This window comes from Astyanax mexicanus, chromosome 16 (genome assembly GCF_023375975.1).
Source record: "Astyanax mexicanus isolate ESR-SI-001 chromosome 16, AstMex3_surface, whole genome shotgun sequence".
NCBI classification, from domain to species: domain Eukaryota; kingdom Metazoa; phylum Chordata; class Actinopteri; order Characiformes; family Acestrorhamphidae; genus Astyanax; species Astyanax mexicanus.
Window position 1 is genome coordinate 29,220,759 of NC_064423.1, and position 20,958 is coordinate 29,241,716.

The following is a 20,958-nucleotide window of genomic DNA, read 5'->3' on the forward strand; positions in this document are numbered from 1 at the left end:
ATGTGGTTTGCATCAGTTTACCACACTAGCTCATTAGAGTCTATTACAGTTAACTCTGCCTTTGGGGCAAATTGTAACGTTTGCACACTCAGTTCCTTCAGCTAACTTATTCACAAATGTTTGTGCTCTAAATATTCATTAGTAGCAGATATATGCAGGTTGCTGGCATTAAATATGAATCTTGCTTAAAACCTAAATTTGAGGTTTTTTTTTTTTTGTATATTTCTAACACATAGAACTGTTTACTGTGAGAATACCAATGGAATTCAGACACAAACATTGAATAATAAAATGTTCAGAACGTTGCAGCAGATAGGCAGACAGCACATGACTGTGCTTGATGGGGCGTCTGCTAATCCAGTCCATGAGACCGTTGTGGACGTGGCGTGGAGCTGCAGAACATGAACAGATCCCTTGACAGGGGGCTGGTGGGCCATCTGTGGCGTTTACACCATGCTCTCTCTGAACATTCCTTAACTTGGTGTCAGAACGATTCGCTCCGGAGTGTTGTAATGGCGGTCAGATTACACCGTGTGCTGCTGAGGTTGAGTTATTTTGTAATTATGCTGTAATTGATTAGATTATATTTCAGTAAGAACTGTCTGGTGTGCCAGAGTAATGGAGCGTGGGGGAAGTTGCAGGAGTCATTGAGGAAATGAGCATTTGCTTATCTGAAGCTGTCTGGAGATGAAAAGTTTGTGATCAGAGTATTTAAACTGTACAACACTGAATCAGAATAGGTCAGGACAGTATTGAAAATGCATAACAATGTACATAAAAAGAGTGTTTCTTAAGTTTACTTAAGACTTTTTCCCCTTATTATATATCCATATCTGCATTGCAGCCCTGCATTAGTTGGGAAAGGGACAGTTTAATTTTAGAACTGAGGTTTAAACAGTCCAAAGAATCAGGAGGATTTTCACTGCATAAATGGCAAGGGCACAAGCCTAAGCTGGACACCTGTAATCTCTGATCCCTCAGGAGTCAACACAACAAGAACCATCATTCATCAATTCATTAATACCACTTAATACTTAACTTTGCAAATCAAAAGTTAAGTTAACTATGGCCAGATGCAGTGTCAACTTCTCTGGGATCAGAAGCCTCTGGGATAGACCATTAAACAGTGGAAGAGTGGGTCAGATGAACTAGTCTTCTAGATCATTCAGATTCAAATATGTGTTGCTCTGAATACATTTTAAGCAACATTGCAATTTAGTTCTATTACTAAGGTTTAAAAAAACAAATAACGTATAATTATACCTCAGGTTGACTTCCAAAACTCACATTATCATTATATAAAGTATTGATAAAGGTTTAAAAGCTGTTGAAAGATAAATTATTGCACTTACAGCTGCAACTTGATACAACCTAGTCTAGTGCATATTCATCAGGCAGTTTCTCACTGCAAGAGAACAGGAATTTTAAAATATGCATTATCATCATGCAAATTGATGACAAAGCTAATCACTACTGATTCACTAAGAAGCTTTGAATAGATTTTTTAAATATAGAATTGCTGATTAATCTATTAGAGAGTGTTTCCTCATCCAGGCTGATCTCAAACGTTTTTGCTTTCGCAGACCCTGAAAGATCCAACTCTGGCTGCAAGGAAGGACTTCCAGAGAGAGGCAGAGCTGCTGACTAACCTCCAGCATGATCACATCGTCAAGTTTTACGGCGTGTGTGTGGATAGCGACCCTCTCATCATGGTGTTTGAGTACATGAAGCATGGAGATCTCAACAAGTTCTTGAGGTAAGAGGACACCCAACCCTGGGACGCGTCAGAGACAGGGCAGATATGAAATTTACAGATGAATGTTCTTCCAGCAGTGCTGATCTAAACTGCTGTTCATCACCTCCGTGACACTCTGCACTCGTGCCAGACATGCATTTTGATGATTGTTTTTGTCCTGAGTAATTTAGCAGGACTAGATATCACGCCAAGACACAGTCCTGAGGAAGATGCACACGATGTACTCTGACTGTCTCAGATTCTGTTTACTTATACTAGAGTAATGCTATAAATTAGAGCTTCTTAACCTTTCACTCTGCTTCCTCTTTTTAGGATTCAGATGATTTAGTTTCATGTTTGATGTTGAGAGATTCAGAATTCTGCTCTTCCTCACCATTTATCACAATGAACATTAATCAGTACATCTGCAGGTTCACTTTTAAACGATGGAAAACCACAAAATACAACCTCAACCTGTCCTTTATATTTAATAATCTTTACTGAAATTCACTTTTATTTTACTAAACTTGCAAATAAAAAATTAAATATACTGTATACAAGTTAAGTTTGGTAAGATAAAAAAAGTTCAGTAAAGATAGTGCTTATAGTTTGTTGTTTATCATAGTTTGAACTGCACTCTGGCGAGCTTTAAGAGTTCCAGTCACATATACAGTTTAGCATTGCCCTCATAATCCCTCAGAGACAGTGTCAGGTCCCCAGGTTAAGTACCCCTATCTGCAAAATGGAAACTTTACACGAGAGGGAATAAAAGTTTTTTTTCTTTTTCTTTTTTCTTTTTTTTATGTACGTTAATGGAACAAGATTATTTTCTCTTGTTTTGATTATTTATATTAGCCTTGGATCATAAAGGTCTGCAAAGGCCAGATTGCATTTTATAAACAATATAAAATAATACAGTAAACAAATGTAGATAGTTTTGCAATTATATCAATATAAAAAAGGTTCTGCAACCCTCTAACTTTTAGTATTGTGAAATGTTCCAAAAATGTAATAAGTGCAGAAATAATAAATATGTTTGCCCTTATTGCAGTAAATATTTTTTTTAATACGCAGTATTACAACTGATCAACCTGAAATTGTAATTGATTCCCAGTCATGCAATAAAGTATTACATTGATGGTTATATTACATTATTAAGTAGATCATTAGATTATTGTGCATCGTTAAATGTTTGATCAAGATAATGCACACATGTATTACATTATTGGAGAATTATTACAAAATTAAAAGCTAAAAACTCATTGCTAAGTATTACACAGAACCCTTTTTAGGGTGTAAAAATGTGTCAGTTTACCCCCAGTCTTTATCTTTAATTTGGAATTTCTGTACAGTAAGTGTTAAATTTAGCAAATATGCATCGTACATAACTAGAATTGATGGGGTTTTAGTTTTAAAAGGGGGTCTCACAAATTCTGAGGAAGAATCAAAAACTTGATTCATCCATTAATTAGTTTAATTTAATTTATTTTACGGATTTCTAAAAAAAAAAAAATAATTTAGCTAAACTATTATTTTAAGCAACTAAGACTTATTTATAAGCCTTCATCTAAAATAGATTTGAAACACATTGATTATTACGGACTGTCGTGGACACAATGAGAGCTGAGCATCTGTCCTCAGATTTCATCACAAGCGGCAATCAGCAGGGCCCAAGCACTCTGAACCAGTCAGTAGAGTCAGTAGAGCACAAGTGATGGTTAATGTTTTTATACTGGCCTTATTTATAATTGACTTGGGTTTTGAAAATAAAAAAAATTGAACTTGACAAATTTGCATAGTTAAGGAGCTAAATTTCACAGCAATTACCACTATACCTTAGTCTCATGTTTATGTCAAAACTAGTAAAAAGGATTCTCCCAGGAATGATAAATACATTTTTTGCAGGGCAGAGATTTGTCATTAACCAATTAATCCAGTCTTGACCCTGCTCAAACTCAAAGCTTCAATTATTCATTCTCATAACTACTTCACTGACACATTTACCACCTTGAACATTTACCTTTTGAACAAAAACCCTACAAAATGTGCTAATCTAAATGAATACTAAATGGGTCATAATGGTTTCTGCATTGGGGCTGATAACTGAATAATAATAAGCCCAGGGTCAGTGTGTTCAAAAGTAACAAACGCCTTTATTTGACTGTGACAGACACAGAGAGGCCACCCCTCCTCTGGGGAAAAGTTCTGAGGCTGCTTCTTTAGTGTGAACTGATTACAGCAGAGCTCTGTGATACCAGATTAGGTAATTCCATTGTGACCTGGGTTGCGTTTAGTCTCTTGCATATGAAGGGGTTCTTTGGGCTCCGCTGAGTTAGCATTTGAAGAAACCAAATGACGAAACTCTCTGTCGAACCGAGCAATGGCACAAGGCTGGTCGGTTTTCATGAGCATCAAAGAATTGCGTGATGCTGGTCGCTGACTCCAATTAGGCCTTATGCAGATGCGGCGTGCCTGGAATTAAACAGGCCTAAAGACAGCTCGCGAGACAAGCCCCAGTGTGTTTTACATGCAAAATAGCTTCTCTAACTCAAAGACTGCCTGATTGTTAGCTCTCCAACACGTCGGTGAGGGGGCGTTTCACTTGCCAGGACTATCAGAGAGGCAGAAATTACGCTGAAGCACAATTTAAGCGGTGGCCGCCTCATGCAAATCCAGCCGCAATCAGCCGAGAGCTATTTTCAGCAAGAATGGAAGAGGGGGCAGGCAAATCAGCAAAGTCACAAAGCCAGAACAACAGGTGGTTTATGTTTGGCGCAAAGATGGAAAACAAAAGTCGTGATTTCGCTTCGCGTCGACCTCCTTCGGAGCTAGGGCACGTTCTCCAGCGGCTCACAGATTAAATGCCATTGACTGTAAGGCAGCTTTTTTGCATAGCCTGACCTTTCAATGCAATCTAGGACAAGCCTCTTATACACATCCTACTGGAGCCATCATATACAGTACTGCGCACAAGTTTCAGACACCTAAACCCATGATTTAAAACCATGTAGCTTAGCAATGAGAATGTTTTTGCTTTTATTTTAAAGAAAGTAGATAAGATCTTGTTAGCTAGTTTAAAGAAAAAAGATTGGTTCCAACATTATGCACACTGATTTACCAAACTCAATTATATAAACTAGAAAAAAACACATTGCCTTAAAGAAACACAAAATTATTGCACATCTAAAGTGGCTCCCAGTAGTTTTCACTGGTTGCTGCTAGGTGGTTCCTAAGCTAAAATGTTGCTGTGGTATAATTGTTGGTTGCAAAGGTGCATCAAATGTTCACTGTATGCTTACAGGTTTGTTCCATATGGTTGGATGACAAATAATGAGAGTGAATGGAAGGAACAAGAAATTACTAATAGAGTAGTGTGGGTCAGCATGTCTGTGGATTAGAGATCAGCCCCTCTTAGGGAGCAGATGATTTTTGGTGGCAGTTAGGACACAAACTCCCTGTGGCTTGGGTGTGTATTAAAAATGAATGGGTGTAAAAGGGAGGAGCGAGTAATGAAACAAATGCACATATTCAAAAGCTGTATACAAGCACAATTTGAACAATCTGGATTGGAATGGTGTCGGTATTTTAAAAAATGGACAAGTTATTCAACAAAAATATGGCAGAAAAATTATAGTAAGAAAAATATAAACTGAATAAATACCTCCCATTAGAAGAGCTTTGGAGATGTTTTAATGAGCACAGTGATGTAAAATCTGTACTTTGCATGTTATTTGTATTTATTTTAATATGAGTGTTTTCCTGAGTAAACAAACACTTACTGTCCAGATAAGGAGCCAACAATTTTTGCATGATACGGTAGAAAAAAAACACACTGTTGAAATAGTATAAGTACTTGCGAAGTAGATATTTTGGTTATTTATACTTAACTGGAGTAAAAAAAAATTCACTTCTACTTCTTACATTTTCATGCAATTATCTGTACTTTCTACTCCTTACATTTTATAAATAGCCTCGTTACTCCTATTTCATTTCAGCTTGTTTTAATTACGGCTTCTCAGCGTTAAAACAAAAACCTATCCAGAGTGAATGTGATTGTGGTTTGATGAGAAGTATAAACATATACCAATCTGACACCCTATTGGTTTATACACAAGAACATAGTAGACGTATGTAGTTTAGTATGAAGATGATTCGTGCAGAGACTCAAAAGTACTCAAGTCAAACACCTAAATAAGCTTTTCTAATATATTTACATTGTACTCAAACATTGTACTTAAATGTAACATTTACATTTTAATACAATATCATAATCTATGGCTTTTTGAAAAATGTGTTTTGGGGAGGGGGGTGGCTAATGCACTATAGGACCCTGTGATGCGGCCTAAGCTTTTGTCCTTCATGGCAATTTTTCCACCTGTACATTACTTTCACTTTTATACTTTAACTAGTTTTGAAACCAGTACTTTTACACTTTTACTTGAGTAAAAAGCTTGAGCTTTACTACTAAATATTTTAAACCTTAGTTTCTATACTTCTACTTGAATAATGAATGTGAATACTTTTGACACCTTTGGCTCTTTCTATGTTTGCTCCTTGACTCTTCAGGGCTCATGGTCCAGACGGCACCATCTTAGTGGACGGCCATCCCATGCAAAGTAACGGGGAGCTGGGTCTATCGCAGATGTTGCATGTTGCCACCCAGATTGCAGCTGGGATGGTGTATCTCTCCTCCCAGCACTTTGTCCACCGTGACCTGGCCACACGTAACTGCCTGGTGGGGAACGGCCTGCTGGTCAAGATTGGTGACTTCGGCATGTCCAGAGACATCTACAGCATGGACTATTATCGGGTGAGTATCACTGCTGTTACTGCACTTATTAAACACCCACAACTGTGAAGAGGGGTCTGTTTATCACTCTCAGAACTGCAGTATATGCGTACATCTCGCTCACATGCATAGTAGTTCATGAATAATGTAATTTAGTTAGAGAATAACAAGCTTTATGATTAATAATTGAATAATAAGTCTGAATAATAAGGTTTGAGGGGTTGGAGTCAGTGCAGTCAGATTTACATAATTTATAACTTTAAATCTAGGGTAACACAAAATCAGCCAAGAGTGTGTTCTAGTGTTGTCTTGTGACCTGGATGACCAGCTCGCACCATCATTTTCACATGCTTTTATATTTTTGTAAGCTGATTCAAAGATCTAAATGGGTTCTTCTTATTTGCACATTTCCCAATCAAGTTCTGCACACTGTCAATTAATAAATGTTATGTCTACTGACTGAATTTCTGTCACCTTAACATTCTCACTTTTTGGAGGAGTATTGAATGAGCAGTGCCATATTTTATGATTTTATAGCAAAAATGCAGAGATGGATCTTCTCGTCACACCACCAAAACAGCTGATTAAGAAATGTTAAAAAAGCCTTAATGGCTGCAAAGGCAAATATATACACCCCCTTGGATTTATTGCATATATACAGTCTAACTGTGCAGACTGGCAAATGGCAAACAACTTGAAACACCATGGCAACCATCTATGTTTATTTAAGCTCACATACACTGACCAACACATCTGTATAAGTTGTTAGGGGTTATCTTGCACTTTGAATGACCGTTGTGTATGAAAGGTGCTATATAAATAAACTTGCCTTGCCTTGCCTTGCCTTGTGAGTAACAATCGAGTTGAGTTGAGTAAAAGGAAGATGTAGTATTGCGTGCAACAGATTAAAAGGACTTTAAATTTTCAAAGTTGTTTTGGCATGTACCATATTTTTCGAACTATAAGGCGCACCGGATTATAAGGCGCACTATCAGTGAACGTCTATTTTGTGGTATATTTTTTACATAAGGCGCATTGTAAGAGACACTATAAGGAACTTCTAATTCAGCAGGTCTCGACACTGGCTGGATGATTGGAGGGGGGGGGGTAGGTAACTGAGTTAAGCAAAGCTAAGTAAAATAACTATAATTAAAAAAAGACTTTGTTTAAAACGAGCGCTGGATGTTAATCTAGACAGAGTTCTCTCTTGAAAACTGATTATTTGGGTGAGTAAAGCACTTCAGTTTATTTATAGCTCCCTTAGATGCCTGAATTTCTCCAGCACTAAGGCTGAAGCATTAGCATTAGCGGCTAACCACTAGCAGTGCTAGCAGGGGTTAGGAGCAGGCTACAGCCGGATAATACTCACCTCTGAACGGGAAAATAGCGGTTAGTGGCTAATGCTAATACTACTCCAGCCCCTGGTGCTGAAGAACTAAACTGAAACTCCTTTATAACTCTGTACTTCAGCTAAATGTCTTTACTGCTCCTTACAACTTAACTGATCAAATTCATACATAAGACGCACAGGTTTACAAGGTGCACTGATGATTTGAGAAAAATTAAAAGGTTTTAAATATGTCTTATAGTGTGAAAAATATGGTAACATTCCTCAATCCATAGTGTTTCCAGTAATGGGTCATAAAAAGCATTACAACTCGTATTAGGTGGTAATGATTATGACTGGTGGTGTCTGGCTCGAATTATCTGGCAACTCTGGCAGAAATCACTTCCACATTCAATCCAGGAGACCACACACACACACATACCACAGGTTGGTGTAGCATTCTTTAGCTGGCATTGTACATGACATGCCAGAAGGCATTGGACTGGAACTAGTATCATGTCCCATGACTTGAAAAAATAAATGAAATTTCATACATCATGTATTGTCTGTCTCATGTCAGAGTTTATGTTGGATCAGAAAGACATATTAGACTCCTGGCTGAGACTCACTGCTCTAGATGGTAAATACAATGTTTTGTGATGCTCTGTTGATCCATTTATCCTGCAGTGTTTGCAATATGTAAAGGAAAGCTGATGTTTTAAAATGAAAAACTGAAATTATGAGAGCTGTGTGGTTTAGAAATGACAGTGACAGCGCTGTGTTTGTGTGTGTTTGTGAGGACTGCTGCTCAAAGAAAGTGAAGGATGCATCTGTCTAGACCAGGGCAGGAACTGGAAGACTAGTCTTGCATCACCCGATAGCATCTTTCCCATGCGCGCGCACACACACACACACACACACACACACAGAGGCACAGGCTGCAATATTGACAGAGCCGAGAGATTAGGAAATCATAACCGCATTGGACACGTTCACTGTGTCGAGTGATTATAAATAGGGGTTCTGCCAAGCACACAATCCACACGCCGCTAGTCATATTGACGTTTGCCCGTCCTCTGGGGCTCCAGCGTCTGGCCAGCAGGAGCTGCACCATTGTGCGCGAGCAGGAGAGGCAGAGATAGCGGCCTTTTCACCAGCAGCCAATCCAGACCCTTTTGTCGGCCTATTGAAAGCGGCGCATTGACTCCCTATCGTCTTAATGGCTTGTCAAGTATCCTGTGTGTAAGATCTTTTGATAACTCTTTAACTGCTGCCGTAATGGTGTAAAACATTTCCACTAAAAAAAAAAGACCCCCAGACACATGCATTCACACGCATTCACACATATTTACATATACACACGTCTTGTGAGTTTTCATCAAGAGCCAGCCTCTATTCATTCACAAGCTCTGCAGCAAACCCTCAATGAAAGTGACAGCAGCATGAGTGGAGTCGCTTATTTGATTGCACGGACAATTTTAGCCAGATGCTGCCCCTATACATGTGTGGGCATTCCTCGGCCATCCCTGAAAGAAACCCTTTCTTTTTCTTTTTCCTCAATCTACTGTGCTAGCGGTAATGCATCATAGAAAGCATTACTACCAGCAGTGGACAGTGCAGTGGGTGGTAAATATCGTGACTGGCTGTGTCTATGCAATCAGATGAGCCACTCTGAGAAGCATAAATTTAGACCCCACACACAGTAAAGTGGGAATGTTACATTTTGCCTGCACAAATTGGAATATTAAAATGAAATGTTCCATCAATCTGGCACCCACTATCAGACCTCAACTTCAATAATTCCAAATAATCGCCTTGCCATAAACACACTGATCAGTTTTCAGCCTCACACTCACAAGTTAACACATCACAGCAAATACAGGCGTTCCTCAGCCACCTCTAAAATAATACTATTTTGGTTCTTGTCTATTCCCTGTAGAGAAGTATTGCCAGTAGAACAGGACTCTCTGGAGCAGATAAACATGCACTTATTGGCACCATATATTTTCATAAAAAAAAGACCCCCAAGCACACACATCTTGTGAGTTTTTACCAACAACCTGCTTCATTCATTCAAAAGCTCAGCAGCAACCCCTTAAAGAAAGCGACAGCAATCCAAGTGGAGTTTTGCGAATGTCGGCTGGATTATTGTTGAGGAGACTCGGGGCTGCCCTGCTGCCTGGAAGAGTCGATAACCAGCTGCAAGCAGGCTAAATCTGCAGGTCAGCCGTGTCAGACAGGCCTTTTTACTGTGCATATTGCCAAAAATCTTCTAAATCAAGCCTACTTGACAGTTGCCTGGTTACGAAATATTAAAACCTTATTGAAAGGGCTCTATCACACCTGTAAAACAAGGATTATTCACAAAATTCCACTCAAAAATGTGATGTTTATTTCGATTTGCATAAAATATTACATACATTTTGCATCAGCACAGGCTTCATTTTCACTTTTGACAATTAATGTCTTAATAGGCTTTATTTTATGGATAAACAAATTAGTCAGATCTTTTTTATCTGCAGGGCACAAATTTCTCTCTGGGCAGGTTGGCATTGTTTTTAAAAAAAGTTCATTATTATTTTCCTAAAGCTAAAAGAAAAATGAACATAAAGATGCTGAGAAAAAAAAGAAATTCATCTTAACACGTAAAAAACACACGTAAAAATATGCTAAACTTTTATCAAGACACTGTTTCTTCTAGGATTTTTCAGTGTTTCTTCTAGCAGGCCCACCCTCTGGCTTTGTTGAGTATTAGAATGCTATACATTGTATACAGTGCAGGGAGTGAGGGAGAGAGCTGGCTGGGAAAGCCAGTAAATGCCAGGTTTATGTTTAAGGTTTAAGTTTTATCCAATTAATTAAATAAATTGATAGATGTAAATAGCTGTTGTGTAAAAATTACTTCAGCCTGTTAAGGATGTTTGCAGACATCCTTGTTGCATATATATATATATAGTTACATTAACTCACCTCAAAATTCCTTTTGCAATCATTTAGTCCCTAGTTGTCAATGCTAAAACAAACTGCACAGTGGGTAGGACTTTCCATATCTGGATATACTGGAGAATTCAGAGGCGAAATGAGTTTTAATAGGTGATGCTTTTCTCGCATCTCATCCAGGAGGGGACAGGCCAATTAGAACCCTCTCTGTTTTGAATTCGCTTCTTGAATATGCACATGAGGGGAGCGCCTCTCTCTCTCTCTCTCTCTCTTTCCCTCACACAATTAGGGAAATAAAGTGTGTGCTGCCTGTGTTCGTTTGCTAGATTACGGGAGTTTTTTAACAGACTTGCGGGCAATATTGACATGCAGTAGACTCCCGCGACTTCCAGGACACTTGGGACGTCTGTAGTCGGTGTTATTAGTAATACTGTTTACATGAGAGTAACGTGTACGTTTGATTCACACACATTCAATAAATTAACATAACATCTGCATAACAGCCTTTTTTTTGCTAATTGTTTTTGGAGCACTAAAGCAGTAAATAAACGGGTAAAATAGCTTTATCTGCCTGGTCTAATCTGCTTCTCCAGCTCCTAAAAGCGAGAATGCCTGGTGAGTTGGTCCTTGAGGGGCTGTAATCCATCCCCTGCCATGCTGCACCACATTCCACGCCACTAATCCAATCTCTCCCTCCACCATAGAGCCACTGACTGGCCTGTAATCCAGTTTACACTCCAGTGAAAGAGAAAGCAAATTTTTCTCTCCCCGAAACCACACCAGGACCCAGGCGAATGCAAAACGTGTGGGTAATTGCTAGCGAGATGATGATTACTCTTTATATATATATATATATATATATATATATATATATATATATATATATATTGTGTGTGTTTTTTTTTTCTCCTGGCTTATTAATTTGCCACCCAGCTCGGCTAATTGCTCTGGCCTCAGCCGCAAAGCCCAAGGTGATAGCGGTGTCATTTGTGCGCCTGTTTAACCAGTTTTAATTCGCCCTCTTTAAAGAGGGATTTGGAGTCATTTGCATGTGCGGAGGGGCTGGTGTTTGTGTGTGTGCGCACCACAGACAGGTCATTTAAACTCACCGTAACTCAATTAGTTGGTTTAATCTGGCGAGAAGCAGAACGCTGGAGAAGCTATTCACCTATTAATGTCAAGAGACAGTAAAGTTGCGTTGTGTTGTATTAGCAAGTAAATGAGCATATTTAAAAAGTCTGCTATTGTGTTTAAACCAGACTTTGATTCAGCAAAAAGTGTCACTATCAATAGCATAAAAAGGTAGATAAATGTTTATTTGTCAATTTAAAGATCTGTGTTTTTTAAAGGTAAAAATAAATGTAAAGTACCAGTAGTACCAATTTTGGGTACACCTTCTCATTCAGTGTGTTTATTTATTCCTTTATTTCCTTTATTTTCTAAATTGTAGATTAATATTAAAGACAAGAAAACACTTACGGGACACATATTGAATTATGTAGTAAACAGTAAAAAAAAAATCCCCTGATCTAAACCTGATGAACTGAGATGGTGCTTTGAGGTGATTTGGATGAGCTGGAGCTTCACAACGTGAAGAAAAAGCAGCAACTTGCTGAAAAAGTGCAGCACCTCCAGAAACTCCTTCAAGACGCTGAGAAAACTATTCCAGGTAACTCTCCTTCATGAAGACACTGAGATTAAAATACCAAGAATGTGCAGATCTGTCCTCAAAGATAAATGTGGCTGCTTACATTTTTGGTCTCTTCAACACTTTTGTTTGCAGAACAATTCTCCAAGTGTTCCTGTATAGCTTATAGTGGAATGTCTTCATTTTACATGTAAAAAATAATAAAAAAATAAAAAATATACATTGAATGAGAAGCGGTGTGTCCAAACTTTTGATTATTACTGTGTATATATACTGTTGTATTTACATGTATACATATATATATACTTGTATGTCCAAAATAAAAAGTTTATAGTAGAAGGAGACAGAAATATTTTTTTGATTTTTTTTTTAAACAGAGACAATATACATTGTACAACTTAACACGAGATAACACCTCACAACTTATACAGGTGTGTGTATATGTATATATACACAAGCAAGTCAATATACAAGGTTCTGTAGAAAGACCAGTAAATTGGAAAGAAAGAACAGGGTCTGCCAGCCAGTCCATTGTAAAGTAACTCTTCTGCACACTGTCACAGATATGATGAATGTAGTACAGTTGACATGAATGGGGAATAGATCTGAGAATAATCCAGTCTAATGAAAGCAGAGTGTTAGCATGATTAATACATTATTGTTTAATCAATTATGTCTCCACCAGCCGAGGATTTCACAGGGACAGAGAGGAGGAGAGAGAAGGATAGAGAGACAAGATGAGCTTCATGACTTAAAAATGTATTATACTCCCTGACCTAATCAATAACCTAGGTTTTATCATCCAAATTCTGTCAGACACATTAAAAGGTTGTAAAAAGGAGCAGACTTTTAGTTTAGTTGGGATGAATTTTGTCAGATTTAGAAGATAAAAGTCACATTATCAGAAGTTTAAATGTCGGATTTAACCCTCAATCAGAGTTAGTACATTTATTAAGCTGTACTTTTTAAATATACATACAGTTGCACATAACGTAAAGGAGTCATTTAGTGACAAATACAAATAACAATTGATTTATTACTCCAAGATAGTCAATTAGCCAAGACACTTTTAATATCTAACGTGTGCTTCTTTAGGTCAGAATGGGAGATGCTAGACTAACATTGCTAACAAACACAGGACTTAGACTGTCATCAATCCCATTTCACACTGCACATCTTCTTGCACAGTTGTGCAGCGGGGTCTCCCACTCTTTTTTCTGTCCTTGTTAGAGCCAGCTTGTTTCACTCTTTGAAGGGAGTAGTTAACAGCATGGTAAGATATTTTCAGTTTCTTGGTAGTATCTCGCATTGAGTAGCCTTTCTTCCTTAACCCAACAATGGACTGACGGGTCTCTAAAGGAGGTTATTTCTCTCTGGCCATATTTAGCCTGTAAGCAAGCCAACAACTGCTGATGCTTTAGATACTAAACTAACCTAGAATGACAGCAAGAATTGTGCTCCCTTTTATGCTATTTATATATTTATTTTATTAAATAGATTTAGACTTTCTTTTATTTAGTGTTGAAAAAAGTGGCAAAATGAATAAAAACTTTGGAGAAACAAATGTTCTTGGTATTCAGCCTTTATCCAGATGTTTTTTCTTTTCGACTATCAGTGTTTAATTTGGTGCTTAACTAGGATTTTATAGCAACATTAGCCAAGCATCTCTCATTCAAATCTAAAAATAACAAACACAAGCATTAGAGACTATGAAATGAATTATGAAATGAATTGCATTTATACTACATTTATATTATATAGTAACCACTCCAGTTTCCACTTTCTTCTATATACAATAATAACTCTTCATTACACATAATTTATACTAAAACATCTCTTATTCTACCTACAAACTCAGATATGGTATGGGTAGGATGTGTACAATCCTACAGCTGATATATAATTCATATCACAATGCGTAATGCTTTTGTTTAACACTTAGAACTGCTTGTTGGTAATCCTGTATACTCAGGCCGTGTTTGCTGTTTACACACTTACGGGGCTGAGAGTCAACATGCGCCCGTGCTGTCAGTGTGTGTGTGACGTGTGTTCTGTGAGTAATTGTGGTGTGTAATCTCTCCTCCTTCAGGTGGGTGGACACACCATGCTGCCCATTCGCTGGATGCCACCCGAGAGCATCATGTACCGGAAGTTCAGCACGGAGAGTGACGTGTGGAGCTTCGGTGTCATCTTGTGGGAGATCTTCACCTACGGGAAACAGCCGTGGTTTCAGCTGTCCAATAACGAGGTATGGGAGATGTTCACAGATCGCATTTATAGAAGCCGAGTGTGATCTCCAGGGCAGGTAGCCAGTGTGTGTCGGAGCGCTGTCTCGTCTGCTCTGAGATTTCAGACGTTTAGTGTGGGATTGTGAGAGTGTGATGATGTGTGTAGCTACATAATCAAACCTGTTTTTAATGTAGAAACAGGGATTAAATCATTTTATCTGATTTATGACTGGTTAATAGGTTAATATTTTATTTTAGTTAGACTTTCTTGAATAAACTGTAAAAAGTATATATTTATCTATGTAAAATATCATCACTATTTCTATTTTTGTCAACTTTGCTGCATATGTGTTACTGAAGAGGATAAAATACTCCTAGATAAGTTAATTATAGGTTAGGGAGTTATGGATTTATTGGTGTCAGTTTAACAGAATTTAACAACCAACATTCTTCACCGCAGGTTTAATCTATTCATTAGATGAGTGCCACCATGTGAAGTAATGAAGCAGTAAGGTTAGGGGCTGTTTGTTTATTCATAGACTGTAAGTCAAATTAAGAGGCAAGTCATAGGAAGCTAAGAGCACCTGGGTTTCAATAAAAATATTAATTTAATGCATCGATAATAAATCACAATACAATACAACATATATTGCAAGATCGGTATTTTGTTCCACCTTTGTCTGTGACATCTACAAATCATGGTATTACACAGGTTATGTTTACATTTATTTTATATTTTACACAGCCTCCCACATTTTTGGGAATTGGCGTTGTATATAGACAATACAGGTGCATCTCAAAAAATTTGAATCTCTTTGAAAAGCTACTGTATTTCAGTTAATCAGTTCAAAATATGAAACTCATAATCTTATATAGATGTATTACCCATAGAGTGATCTATTTTAGGCCTTTATTACTTTTATTGTGGATGATTATGGCTTACATTCAATAAAAGCCCAACAATCTGTGTCTCAGAAAATTAGAATATTATACAGTATAAGGCCAATTGGTACTTTTGCCAGTGTGGGCAGTGTGCCAAGTCCTGCTGGAAAATGAAATCCGCATCTCCGTAAAAGTTGTCAGCAGAGTGAAGCATGCCCTCAGTTGCAAAGATGTGGAAAACTGAAGCTGCAGCGAAGAATTGTGAAAGATTCAGATGTATTAATTTAAAATAGCATTGTGTTTTGATTACATTCTATAAATTCTACAGCTAAGTTTCAGTATTTTTTTTTTTTTGTTTGTTTCATTTTTTTTTTATATATCTAATCTCTGTAGTTTAATATGAAATATTACGTCTCCTTCCTCCTGCAGGTCATCGAGTACGTTACACAGGGCCGGGTTTTGGACCGGCCCCGCCTTTGTCCGAAGGAAGTTTACGACCTCATGCTGGGCTGCTGGCAGAGCGAGCCGCAGCAGCGACTGAACATCAAAGACATTCAGAAAGTCCTTTACGCTTTAGGCAAAGCCACACCCGTCTACTTGGACATCCTCGGCTAACGCCGGCGTGTTTCACCCTCGCCCGAGGCCAACGCAATCCAGGAATAACCAAACAGCCCCTAACCTTACTACTCCACTGTAAAATCACCTACACGCTGGGGATGGACTTAAGTGCCTGCAACACCTTTTTTCAATACACTGGAATATAAAAAAGAAAAAAATATTTAAAAACAAGTACTTTTACATTTTGTTTACTCAGTACAGTATATAGTGTACAGAATTCTACGAAGAGAAACATTTTCCTAAAAGCTGATGAACAAAATACACACAAACAAAAATTGTGTCAAAGGAAATTGTTGCCTTTGACATGGCAACCACGTGTCTAATGAAAAAAAAGCTTTCCAGTGTTTCATTTTATAAACGTATATATACATATATGAATATATTTTTATTTATTTAGTTTCATTTTGGAAGGTATGGGTGCCTGTTGTGTTCAGCGCTGTTGGTAGATTTTCATTTCTGTTGAAAAAATCTTCATTTTCTTACTTTTTTCTGTTTTTATTTTTTATTTTTCTTGCTTTTCAAAGTTGGGTCTTAATCAGAAAAGCCTTACTAAATTTAGGCTCTTTTTCTAGCTAGCTAGTTAGCATTTCTTTCATATCTTTCGCTTTTTTTTTTATAATCGGCTATTAAATTTCATTTGTCAGTTTAATTTGTCGGTGAAGAGTTCTTGAGTGGGAAGCGTCTTTAGAATACTAAAATATAGGTATATTTTAATTGTATGTGATTGTACATACTGTAAATTTATATACTTGTCAACTTAACTTATTTTCTTTTCTTTTTATGGTCGTTTCTTTTTGTTCGTTTTTTGTTTTTTCCTTTTTTTTGTTCTTTCTCTCAACCCAGTGGTTGGTTGGTAGCATAGACTTTTTAAACACTCAACCATAAAGAGGGCATAAATATTGTTCTGTGTGACCACTAGTGCAACACTTAATCCACCCACGCTTTTACGGTCAGTTCATTTCCCGTATGGAGCCAGATCTGGAAAGAACTGCTGCAAGACAGCTGTGGAGGAAACATCAGCTGCCCGCAAAATCGTGAAGAAATGGTATACTGCTTTATTTTCAAAGTTGCAAAAAAAAAAAAAAAAAAAACCTTAATGTGGCAAAAGAACAAACTGCAGGCCTCCTGACACAGTTCTGAACGGACACCCATTTGACGCAATGTTTTGCATACCCTTCATACGTATGTGATATTATCAGTGCCATCGCATCGGAAGTTAACGATCTCACGGTGTTGTCGTCTGTAGCGAAACAATTCTGTGTTCTTTTTTGCAATAGGTGTGTCTGTAGTTATTTTACACCGAAATCTTTCGCAACGTCACCATTTTGATGACTTCAGATTCTCTTGCCTCTTTGCAGTACCGAAAAACGTTTGCTAAAGACAAACGACAAATGTATGTTTAGATTATGTATTAAATAAATATTTAAAAATCTGCTCTGTTGGAAATGCTTTTATTTCTAATTTTACAATATATTATTTTAATTGACAACTTTACTGTCAGTTAAAAGATTTTGCAATGCTAGTTAATTGTATGCGGTTATTTACAGTATATGATAGTGGGACGTCATGTGACAGGATCCAAAAACCCAAAACATATTATATTGATTGATATTATTGAGTGTTATTATTCAGTGGGATAAAGAAAAATATATACATTTAGTCTTGAGTTGCTTATGTTTTCTCATAATATGACTGGGTCCTCTGATTTTTTTTTATTTTGCTCCTGAATCTTATATTTCTTGAAGAGCCAAAATACAATATAAGAGGACCCAGTGACACAAAAAACAAATACAGAGGAACAAACTGTCGAATGTGGCGTCATAGATTGTATGGCAGTAATGGAGCACCCAAAAGTAGCTGGTGATGTTTAGATTATATCTTTTTAATAAATATATTCCAAATATTTCAATGTCTGCCCAGTTAGAAAGGCTTTTATTTGCTTTGTATTTTTTATATTCCATATGTTTTTGGGGGGAATTGGAGTGTGTGTGTGTGTAATCAAATGTAAAATAGCTAAATGAATTATAAAAAAAAAACTGTGGCGTTAAATTACTTCTAAAAACATATTTTTTTCTAATGTTTGTTATTTTCTGGTGTTCTGTCATTGGATGTCGTGACGTTATCTCAAAACCTACAACCCAAAAGCCATATAATTATCTGTATTATCTTTTTTTCCTCTATTGGGAAAAGGAATGTTTTCGGTCTGAAAGGGTCTGAAAGATGACGTTTTAATACGTCTGCCCTTTGCTGCACGTGTGCTCTAATATTTCCATGAGTTTCAGGAGCCAAATTTAATCTGCAGCAGTATCTGTTTGCATACTGCGGATTGGTGTGTAGTCATGTGAATAGAATGACCTAAATGCCCCTCGGTTCACGAAATAACTAAACATGCCATGCCAACAGGGCTCGTTCAGATGGGCTTGTGTTAATCACTTTGTTCCGTCAGACTGAGTTTGTTGTCAGCTTCCCGCAGTCACAACAATACACTTTCAATTTAACTTCCACAGTAAAATGAGGCTTTGGAAGTTGTGCAAATTGATTTTTTACTATGAGTTCAGTTGTAGTTTTAGCTGTAAGAGAATTTAAGTACATAAACATCATTAAAACTGTTATATATGTATCAGTATTGTGTGTACAGGTTCAGGCTGTACCGGTCAGCGGATGCTGAGTCACTACATCACTACAGACCTCCAAACTCTACACAGCCTTCCGATTAGCTCAGGAACAGTAGAGCGTAGAGAGCTTCATGGAAGGGAGAGTTTTCATGACCGAGCAGCTGCATCCTAAACTTACATCACCAGACCCAATGCAGGTGAGCGGATACTTTTGGCAATAAAGTATATATTGATTTTCAACAGGTCATTTTAACTGCAGCAACTGTGTGTTAAGACATAAGACATTTGTTTAAGCAGTCTGCAGATTTTCTGCATCCTATTCATTTCAGGGGACAGATTTGCCTTGTTTGCATTTGTGTTGCATTAAGAGAAATGTTATTTTCCAGTGAAATAGTTCAGCAGATTTCAACTATAATACCCACGTATAGAAAGCACACTGCATCTAGCCAATTAGAAAAAAGAATAATAAAAATGAGATTGAATGAAAAATGTTTTCTTCTTTGTTTCTTTGACAGAAGAGAGAGCCAATGTGTGAAATGTTTTGAAAATGCAGTTTTACAAATAACACTGCAGTGATCTTATATTTCCATCCAATACCGTTCCTGGGAATACTATGGAGCATGTTTGTGTACAGACTGTAAAATAAATGATTTTTGAAACAATATTTAAATAGTTTTCTTATATAGGGAAGAGCTGCCTAGAGTTCCGTATATGGGCAATATGCGTCTACAGAATGACAAATGGCTTCACAGGTCTGTAAGTGTTATAGCACTCAATAAATTATTTAAATTAGTTACAGAATTAAACAGCTCTGGAAAAAAATAAGATACTACTTTAGTTTCTGAATCAATTTCCCTGATTTTGCTATTTATACGTATATATTTGAGTAAAATGAACATTGTTGTTTTATTCTATAAACTACGGACAACATTTCTCCCAAATTCCAAATAAAAATATTGTCATTTAGAGCATTTATTTGCAGAAAATGAGAAATGAGAGATTTCAGACCTCAAATAATGCAAACACAACAAGTTCATATTCATAAAGATATTCATAAAGAGTTATAAATCTATATTTGGTGGGAAAACCCTGGTTATTAATCACATTTTCATGCATCTTGGCATGTTCTCCTCCACCAGTCTTACACACTGCTTTTGGTAAACTTTATGCCACTCCTGGTGAAAACATTCAAGCACTTTAGCTTGGTTTGATGGCTTGTGATCATCCACCTTCCTTTTGATTATATTCCAGTGGTTTTAAATTTAGTAAAATCAAAGAAGCCCATAATTATTAAGTGGTCTCTTATTATTTCCAGAGCTGTAAATGAAAAGTTTTAAAAACAAACAACAATCCAAGCATTACAGAGTTAAAACATGCAGGACTCCAAGATGTACAGGTTTCCTGTAAGATTTAAAACAGGCAGGTCTCATTTAAAATCTTCCTGGCATATCAATCTGTGGAAGGTTGAGAGATCAAGTGTTTGACAGCCATCTGCCTTTGTGAAAAATGGCGATGAGGGGGATGGAGTTGCGTTTTGCAAAAATGGGCCGGAATTACAGCAAAATAAGAGCAGCTTGCCATCAGGAGTGATTTTCTGCCTCCGTTTTTCATTTGAATGTCACGGATCTTCCTGCTCCTGCGATACCCGACCCTTCTGCTCTTTAAATGACAGCATTTGATCCCTTTGCGCTTAATGCAGAATTATATGTTTTGGCCGCGAAAAGTCAAAGGGAAATGGGAATGATTGCTGCTGGCAAAACAGGATGTTCCGTGGCCAATTGAGTTATAATAATTAAGGGAGGATTTTTTCCAGGAACTTCTTGAGGCCCAGGTGTTTGAGGGCCCGAGGGCACACACACACACACAGCGGCATGGATTTCTTTCACTGGGGAAGACTTTAAAATACAGCTCAAATGATAGTCATGCTAAATCTCTAATACTCTTAAATAACTGTCCTATTAACCCTTTAGTCAGTGAGAATTGCAGGAGGGATTGTGTGGGGGGTCTGACCCCCTAACTGTGACTGTGTGGGGGGTCCAAGGGCTATAGGCATTAATATATATATATATATTTTTACAAGCCCCGAACACGCTGACAACACTGGTGGAGGAAAAGGGGGGTTATCTAGCAGCTTCTCTCTTTTATGAACGTTGTGTTATAATTCATGCAGTTCCTA

At 37.4% G+C, this 20,958-nt stretch overlaps 1 protein-coding gene across 3 annotated transcripts in view; it reads left to right on the forward strand.

The window, feature by feature from the left end:
- ntrk3b (neurotrophic tyrosine kinase, receptor, type 3b) overlaps window positions 1-17,599 on the forward strand; it is a 185,017-nt gene extending 167,418 nt beyond the window's left edge. For all 3 annotated transcript variants that reach the window (XM_049465843.1, XM_049465842.1, XM_049465841.1), the window contains 4 exons: window positions 1,584-1,756; window positions 6,302-6,545; window positions 14,529-14,687; window positions 15,979-17,599. In XM_049465843.1, the coding sequence (XP_049321800.1) occupies window positions 1,584-1,756; window positions 6,302-6,545; window positions 14,529-14,687; window positions 15,979-16,164 (762 nt within the window). In that variant the 3' untranslated portion in view covers window positions 16,165-17,599. The remainder of the gene's footprint in view (window positions 1-1,583; window positions 1,757-6,301; window positions 6,546-14,528; window positions 14,688-15,978) is intronic.
- Window positions 17,600-20,958: the final 3,359 nt, after the last annotated feature.